The 9,359-nt window shown below is 37.5% G+C and overlaps 1 protein-coding gene across 3 annotated transcripts in view; it reads right to left on the bottom strand.

Annotated features, from left to right (window-relative positions):
- Window positions 1–5,512: 5,512 nt before the first annotated feature.
- Window positions 5,513–9,359, bottom strand: part of GEN1 (GEN1 Holliday junction 5' flap endonuclease) — a 29,102-nt gene continuing 25,255 nt past the window's right edge. For all 3 annotated transcript variants that reach the window (XM_010840509.1, XM_010840508.1, XM_010840510.1), the window contains exons 13-14: window positions 8,119–8,259; window positions 5,513–7,536 (exon numbers count right to left, since the gene is read on the bottom strand). In XM_010840509.1, the coding sequence (XP_010838811.1) occupies window positions 6,221–7,536; window positions 8,119–8,259 (1,457 nt within the window). In that variant the 3' untranslated portion in view covers window positions 5,513–6,220. The remainder of the gene's footprint in view (window positions 7,537–8,118; window positions 8,260–9,359) is intronic.

Here is a 9,359-nt window from a genome sequence, read left to right as displayed (position 1 = left end):
ATCTCCTGCTCGGCAGGTGGATTCCCCCTGCCCACCCCCCCACACCCATGCCACCTGGGAAGTCCATGTCGAGGTTTCTTGAAGTTATTCACTCATCCACTGAAAGGTCCTCTGCTGGTAATACTGCTCCAGTTTTGTCAATCAAATTGTTGCCTACCCTTTACACAAGACACAACGGTTAGTCGCTTAGTTGTATCTGACTCTTTGCGACCCCATGGACTGTAGCCCACAAGGGTTTTTCCAGGCAAGAATACTAGGGTGGGTTGCCATTTCCTCCTCCAGGGTATCTTCCCAACTCAGGGACTGAATCCAGGTCTCCTGCACTGCAGGCGGACTCTACCTTCCAAGCCGCCAGGGAAACTACCCTTCAAAGCCCAGTTAGATCTTTACGTTTGCTGAAGGAACCTTCCTTCCTCTGAAAGACTCCTATAGTATTGATTGTCTATCTCATTCATTGAACAATTCTGTGCTTGCCAGTACAATTTATTCTTGGGTGTAAATATGCCAAATTGCCCTCCCTTGCTCTAGATTGTCAACTCCTTGAAAGTAAACAATGGGTTTTACTCCACTTTGTCTCTCCTGGCAGTCCTTGACATTTGATGTGCATAATACTTATTTAATTGACCATGAGTTAATGTCGTCGCTAGATTGAATGAATATTCACTACCCAAATGACTTCATTTGGAACCAGGAATCAGTTACAGCAAAACTTGGAACTACATCCAGGGTTAGATATGTCAGGCACCTTGAAGCCTCAACCCATCTCTATCACTGTACTCATTCCCAGTGATGTCAGAAATTGGTTAAGTAAGCAGATCTACAGGTTAGGAGAGAAGCTTTGGCTAATGATCCATGTCTGAATCATAAACACATAAGCAGCTGAAGTCATGAGGGTAGAAAATATCTAGAGTGAATGAGAGAGAAAACTGAAGGAACACAAGTATTAATATTGAATGAGCATGAATATTTGCGCCTATGAGGAGTTTAAAATGATAGCCAAGGAGGAGGGAGATAAACCAAGAAGCAGTGTTGACATGGAAAACAAGACAATAGAAGATTTCAAGTAAAGTTCAATTGTCCTTGATTCTGCAGAAAGGTAAATTTAAGACTGTAAGTTGTTTATTAGCTTTAGTAATATGGAGGTCAATTGGTGACTTTGACAAGAAAATATAATGAACAAGGATAAACTGCTTGATTTCAAGACTTACTGTAAATCTGTAGTAATCAAGATGGTGGTGTTGGAGTGATGATAGGCAAACAGATTAATGGAAAGAATAGTTTAGCAACAGACTCACACTTTTCACGGGCCACTGATTTTTCCACAAAGGAGTCAAGGTAATTTCAATGAGGGAAAATTTCTTTTCAACAAATTGTGATCATGCAAGTAGACATCTGTATAGGAAAAAAATGTCCCTCAGTTCTTATCTCACATGATACACAAAAATTAGCTTGAAACAAATCAGACCCAAATGTAAGAGGTAAACACCATTTAACTTGTAGGATAAAACAGAAAAAATAGCTGGGACATTAGGTTAGACAAATATATCTTAGATAGGCCAGTGGAAACAAAAATTGATATAAAAATTTTAATTATTTTGCCTTTTTAAAGACAGTTAAAATGACTCAGGGATATAATATTTGCAAAACACATATCTGACAAAGAGCTTGTATCTAGAAAAAAATAACACTTATAATTGAAAAACAAGACAACAAACTACCCGATTTAAAATTTGGCAAAAAGAACTGAAATTTCACAAGACACACAAATGCCCAATATGCATGATACTTCTTCAATTATCAGGAAAAGACAAAGTAACAATGAGATCCGACAAAGTCACAATGAGATCTGACAAAGTCACAATGAGATCCACCATGCACCAATTAGAATGACTAAAATGAAAATGACTGACATTAAGTTTTTGTGACAATGGTCGCACATAGTCGGACACAACTGAAGCAACTTAGCAGCAGCAGCAGTATAATTAAAACCCCAATGTATAGTTGTTGGGAACACAATGGTTTTTTGGAAGACTGTGGTAGTACCTTAAAAAATTAAACATATGCTGATCAACTGCTGCTGCTAAGTCACTTCAGTCGTGTCCGACTCAGTGCGACCCCACAGACGGCAGCCTACCTGGCTCCCCTGTCCCTGGGATTCTCCAGGCAAGAATCCTGGAGTGGGGTGCCATTTCCTTCTCCAATGCATGAAGGTGAAAAGTGAAAGTGAAGTCACTCAGTCGTGCCCGACTCTTAGTGACCCCATGGACTGCAGCCTACAAGGCTCCTCCATCCATGGGATTTTCCAGGCAAGAGTTCTGGAGTGGGGTGCCATTGCCTTCTCCGATGCTGATCAAATGAACCAGCAATCTCATTCTTATTTATCTGAAGTGAAAATATATGTCCACCTAAAGACCTCTTTCTGAATATTCATGGCCACACTATCCATAATAGCCAAAATGTGAAAACTCTATTTTCCACCAACTGATGACATAATAAATTATGATGTATTAATATTACATCATTCAAAAAATGACATGGCATCTGGTCCCATCATTTCATGGCAAATAGATGGGGAAACAGTGGAAACAGTGAGAGACTATTTTCTTGCAGATGGTGACTACAGCCATAAAATTAAGACACTTGCTCCTTGGAGCAAAACCAATACAATATTGTAAAGTTAAATAAAATAAAATTTTAAAAATAAATAAATAAATAAAAAAGAAAAGCTATGATAAACTTAAACAGTGTATTAAAAAGCAGAGACATTACTTTGCCAACAAAGGGCCACACAGTTAAAGCTATGGTTTTTCTAGTAGTCATGTATGATGTGAAAGTTGGACTGTGAAGAAGACTGAGCACTGAAGAATTGAGGCTTTTGAACTGTGGTGCTGGAGAAGACTCTTCAGGGTCACTTGAACAGCAAGGAGATCCAACCAGTCAATCCTAAAGGAAATCAACCCTGAATATTCACTGAAAGGACTGATGCTGAAGCTGAAACTCCAATGCTTTGGCCATCTGATGTGAAGAGCCGACTCATTTGAAAAGACCCTGATGCTGGGAAAGATTGAAGGCAGGAGGAAAAGGGGACGACAAAGGACAAGTTGGTTGGATGGCATCCCCGACTTGACAGACACGAGTTTGGGCAAACTCTGTGAGTTGTTGATGGACAGGGAAGCCTGACGTGCTGTAGTCCATGGGGTCACAAAAAGCTGGACACAACTAAATGACTGAACTGAATACTCTACAATTAAATTATGTCATACTACTCTACACCACAAGATATTAATATATACAACACATATAAGTCTTAAAAATGTACTAAGTAGAAAGTCAAAGACTATATATTGTATGGTCCTGCTTATAGAAATTCTAGAAAAAGCAAACCATAGTGAGAAAAGCGTTATCAGTTGTTGCCTGGGATCAAGGCTTGGGAGAGAGGATTAACTGCAAAGAAGATAAACTTCGGGGTGATGGAAATTTTCCATATTTTGATTGTGGTTTAAGTTACACAAATGGACACAATTACCAAAATTCATCAAACTTACACTTAAAATGAGTGGATTTTATTGTACATAAATTATACCACAATAAAAAGAAGTTGGTGAAAAAGGAGTCTTTAGGTATATGTCTGAGAACATAAATCTACTGCGCGTGGGGTCAGGTTAGCAGTTCAAATCCAAATTAATTATCCAAATTAATTACTCCAAAGTAGAACTTCATCCTCATCCCCTTCAAAGCATAGTACTGGGGTTTTGTTCAACTCTAACTTCAGATCTTAGAGCTGTACATGTATCTATGCAGTAATTAATGCCCAATTTATGCCAAAAGCGTAAGTCCTTGAAAATTTAAAAGTTATATTACACATGCATTTAAAACTGAGATTACTATAAATATGTGACACTAGTTCAAAACTGGCTAAACTCTAAAATGTGGTAAGTTTACCAAGGAAATAACACTCTTGGTAGCCACCATACTGTCAATTTTTCTAATGTCAGGCCTTCAAAGTAAATTTATTGTTTTCATATGTAAATTCATGTTATTTATAACTAAACTATTTAAAGGCATATGGGAAATTTTTAAAAGAGGAAACTTACAGCAAAGTCAAATGAGTTTTTGTTATTGCTGCTGTTGTTTAGTCGTTAAGTCATGTCTGACTCTTTGTGACCTGAAGGACTGTAGCTTGCCAGGTTCCCCTGTCCATGGGATTCTCCAGGCAAGAATACTGGAGTGGGTTGTCATTTTTTTCTACAGGGATCTTCCCGACCCAGGGATGAAACCCACTTTCTCCTACGTTTCCTTGCTGGCAGATTCTTTACCATTGAGCCACCTGAGAAGCCCAAGGACGTATTTCTGGACCTTCCATTCTATCTCACTGATCTATATGTTTACCTTTCTGGCATTCAACACAATCATTACTGTAGTTTTATGGTAAGTTTTGAAATCAGAATCAGAAGGGCAAGTACTGCCTTGTCATTTCTGTAGATTATTTTGCCTATTCTGTGTCTTTTAAATTTCCATATATATTTCAGAATTAGTTTATCAGTTTCTATACAGAAATCAGCTGGAACTGGTGGGGATTGCACTGAATCTGCAAATTTGTTTGGGAAGTATTCTCATCTCAATATTAGGTCTCCTGATCCATGAACATGGATGTCTTTTCATTTATTTAGATTATCTTGAATTTATTTCAGTGATATTTTATAGTTCCCAGAGTACATATTTTGTTTCTTTTGTTAAATTTATTCCAAAGTATTTTTTTGTTGTTGTAAAAAGAATTTGTTATTATTTATTGCAGAAGTATGGATATACAACTGATGTTTGTATCTTGACCTTGATCCTGCAACCTGTTGAACTCATTGATCAGTTCTAATAGTTTTTAGTGAATTTCTCAGAATTTCATAAACATGAGGTCTTACCATTGCAAGTAGCAATAGTTTTACTTTTTCCTTTCCAATCTGGTTCCCTTTAGAATTTTTGAGTGGTAGGTAAAGTAATGAATAACTTAATATTTGGAGGTATTGATGTATTATATGTTGTTGTTTAGTCGCTAAGCCGTGTCTGACTCTTGCGACCCCATGCTCCCAGAGTAGCCCACCAGGCTCCTCTGTCCATGGAATTTCCTAGGCAAGAATACTGGAGTCGGTTGCCGTTTCCTTGGGCTTCCCTGATAGCTCAGTTGGTAAAGAATCCACCTGCAATGCAGGAAACCCTGGTTTGATTCCTGGGATGGGAAGATCCATTGAAAGGATAGGCTACCTACTCCGGTATTCTTGGGCTTCCCTTGTGGCTCAGCTGGTAAAGAATCCGCCTGCAATGCAGGGGACCTGGGTTCGATCCCATTTCCTTCTCCAGGAGGATCTTCCTGACCCAGAAATCAAATTCATGTTTCCTGCATTACAGGAGGATTCTTCAGCCCTGAGCCACCTAGGAAGCCACAGATTCTTTTTCTTTTTTTTTACAAAAAGGGAAAGAAAAAAGAGCTATAAAAAAGAAATCTGATTCTCATACCACTAGTAATTAGTTGCATGATCCCGAGCAAGTTTCTAATCCTCTTCTGGTTATACATTCTATGTTTCAAATCTTTGTCCATTTGGCATACCTGTGAACCTCTGGGGATATGTAAGAAGTAGCTTTCCAAATTTAATCAACTACTACAACCATGAGTTTCACTACGTATACAATTTTGTGAATTTTATTTCACAAAAGAGAATGAGATTACTGAAACTGGAAGAGCAGTTGAAAGTTTCTTCACATTGAAAGTAAATGTAACTCCCAGAAAGGTACAATAGAAGACATGAGAATGCAGGCAATTATAAAGAGTTATCCTCTGGGGAACAAGTTGTAATATCCAAAAATGCTTTAGAGGCTTGTGGAAGAAATGAGTAAAACTGAACAAATGGGCACAGCATTTACTCTGTCTAGTGCTATGCTAACATTTCAAGGATATAACTAAAGCATAATCAATAAAGATATTTTTTAAAATGGAAAAAGTCTGTTATAAAAATATACATTATCTGGAGTTTTCACTACAGAGGATAATGCTTTAAAACCAAAGTTTTAGGGAACATTTTAATTACAGTTTTGATTAAAATGGCAAGGGTCTCATAATATATAGAACTACATAAAATTTTTCTACTACACATTAATCAGATACCTTCCTTCTGCTTCTGCTAATGCCATCAGTACTAGAATACTAAGTTATACCTGAATACTTTAAATTTCAAGTGTTTTGGAACCTTAGTTTTAATCTCTGACTTAAAGGAAGAGGACTATCCAAACAGGTACCAGAGTCATCTTTATCCTTATGGTTATGTAGAAAACTCGGAGGCTCTTTTGCTGCATCTGGGAGACAGGCTTCTTCATTTCTAGCTGTTTTATAAGCCTGGACACACTGCTCAATTTCTTTAATATATGCCTTAGGGTTACTCAATTTGTTGGGATCATTTTTCTTGAACTGGGTTGGGCTATGCTTCTGAGAACTCTGCTTCATTTTTTGAGTTGTGGATTTAGCTTTCCCAAACTTTGGGACACTCTCTTCATCAGAGGAAAGTCTGTCAAGGCACACACTCTTCTTCATTACAGTTTTCCGAGTGATTTGAATGCCAGCTTTTCTACTACGATCTAAAGTAGCATTTGGTGGCCCAGTTCTAACATTGGAGGTTTTTGTTCCTGGGTCATTGACAGACAAGGGTACAGATGTATTTGATTTATCATTTTCTTGAAATAGCTGGTCTCCTTTTAGAACTTTACAGCTTCTAGGTTCATTTTGCAAATGAATTCCTAGATCCTTGGAAAGATGTGGTGGACAATGAGAAGTACTATTAGCAACACACTGTTCTTTTACAGTAAGTAAGGACAAAGTTTTTAGGCCAACATCTGGTTCTACAGTATTCTGAGGATATGATTTTATAAGTATTCGTTCCTTTAAGGGTAAATCCTGAAGATGTAAATCACTAATGCCAGAAAGTAGGTGCTCCTCAGGATTAGTCTTCTGAAGATCCCAACAGGACAGTTTATTAACACTGGTGGTGTGTCGTTCTGCTTCACAACACAACTGCTCTGGATTATTTTTAAAACTGTCAGGAATAGCTGTTTCAAGTTCCGATTTTAAACCATGAGTAAATGTGTTCCTGGAGATGGCCGGAGAATTACTAAAAGAAGTACCTTCCCAGTCGATGGTGCTCAAGTGCAGATCAGCAACTGCGGATATATTATGGGATGAGGTACTAGGTTGACTAGATTCTGCAATTAGAGACTTACTGATATCTTTAATTTGCTGCATAGCCAAAGATCTTGGAGAAGATATTAACTGTTCTTGTGCAGTCAAACAGGCAGCATCTTCAGCTAAAAGCAAGACATTCAATGATGTGGAAATAGATTCCTCGGGTGATGCAGAATAAGGGGAAATTTCAAAGCTTAACTTGGAATTCTGATCAGGAAAGATTTCCCATGTGGGTTTTAAAGTCATATGTGACTGAACTTTCATCATCTCATCTGATTCTAGCAAACTGTTTCCTTTAGACTTAATTTTCATGCCTGAAAAGAAACAAATACATAATACAATTAAAATCTATTTTAAATCTATTTTAGTTTCTTTAATGTGGGTAAATAAAAAAGAGTTCAGATCAGAAATCTATATGATCAATTTTTTCCTCTTTTGTCTCAGTGCATTCCTGAAAACTGTTTTATAAATTATATAAACTAATTAGTGTTTATAAACTAATTATAACAAAAATAACTATTAATAAAATATTATAAAATATTTTCTTTCAGAAATACTGTTATTACTGTCATGTTATAAAATAATGTTAAAATTTCTTCACTGAGTTCTGGGAAATAAAATGTATTTATAATCCTAAATATGTTATACATACTAATTGGTCAATAAATGGTTAGTATAATTACTATTATTAACACTCAGTTAAGTTACCAGACTCAGAGCAGAATGTTTTTTTTCCAGGTTTTCATATTTTAAAACAAAGTATGTCAAGACAAAGGAGCAAGAGTATAATCCTTACTCTTGATTTTACAGAATCAGCAAAATTTGGACACGGTAGATTCAAATAAGACAGTTCATTTATATGTGCAGCATAAATAGTTATCAAATGGGATACTTACTTTTTTGTTTCGTCCCTTTATTTTCTGACTTTTGTTTTTGGTAAATAGCAACAATCTCAGGATAAGCTGCTTCAAACAATGACTCTTCTTCTATTGTTTGTACAACCAATTCTCCATGTTTATCTTCTATAGCATAATGTTCTAACGGATTAAAAATACAATAAAACAACCTTACTAACAGATCTGAAATACTCCATTTTCCCAGGTAACACATTTTACGAGGTCAACTAGGTTATCACAAATGGATAACTCATGTAAATCTTACTTTACAACATCTCTATTCTAATAATCTGTTGATACAGAAGTGATCTTTTTCCACCTGGCAAGAGCTGGAATGAAGTTCCATTTAAATTAAAACTTTAAATTTCTCTTGTTTTAAAGATGGTAGGAACAGCTTAGAGAAAGGTTCAGTTCAGTTCAGTTCAGTCGCTTAGTCGTGTCCGACTCTTTGCGACCCCACGAATTGCAGCACACCAGGCCTCCCTGTCTGTCACCAACTCCCAGAGTTCACTCAAACTCACGTCCATCGAGTCAGTAATGCCATCCAGCCATCTCATCCTCTGTCGTCCCCTTCTCCTCCTGCCTCCAATCCTTCCCACCATCAGAGTCTTTTCCAATGAGTCAACTCTTCCCATGAGATGGTCAAAGTACTGGAGTTTCAGCTTTAGCATCAGCCCTTCCAAAGAACACCCAGGGCTGATCTTCAGAATGGACTGGCTGGATCTCCTTGCAGTCCAAGGGACTCTCAAGAGTCTTCTCCAGCACCACAGCTCAAAAGCATCAATTCTTCGGTACTCAGCTTTCTTTACAGTCCAATTCTCACATCCATACATGACCACTGGAAAAACCATAGCCTTGACTAGACAGACCTTTGCTGGCAAAGTAATGTCTCTGCTTTTCAATATGCTATCTAGGTTGGTCATAACTTTTCTTCCAAGGAGTAAGCGTCTTTTAATTTCATGGCTGCACTCACCATCTGCAGTGATTTTGGAGCCCCCCAAAATAAAGTCTGACACTGTTTCCACTGTTTCCCCATCTATTTCCCATGAAGTGATGGGACCAGATGTCATAATCTTCATTTTCTGAATGTTGAGTTTTAAGCCAACTTTTTCACTTTCCTCTTTCACCTTCATCAAGAGGCTTTTTAGTTCCTCTTCACTTTCTGCCATAAGGGTGGTGTCATCTGCATATCTGAGATTATTGATATTTCTCCCGGCAATCTTGATTCCTGCTTGTGCTTC

The sequence above is a fragment of the Bison bison genome, unplaced genomic scaffold, assembly GCF_000754665.1.
Source record: "Bison bison bison isolate TAMUID 2011002044 unplaced genomic scaffold, Bison_UMD1.0 scf7180017864145, whole genome shotgun sequence".
Lineage (NCBI taxonomy): Eukaryota > Metazoa > Chordata > Mammalia > Artiodactyla > Bovidae > Bison > Bison bison.
The sequence above is the reverse complement of the archived record's forward strand: the minus strand, read 5'-3'. Positions and strand labels throughout refer to the sequence as shown.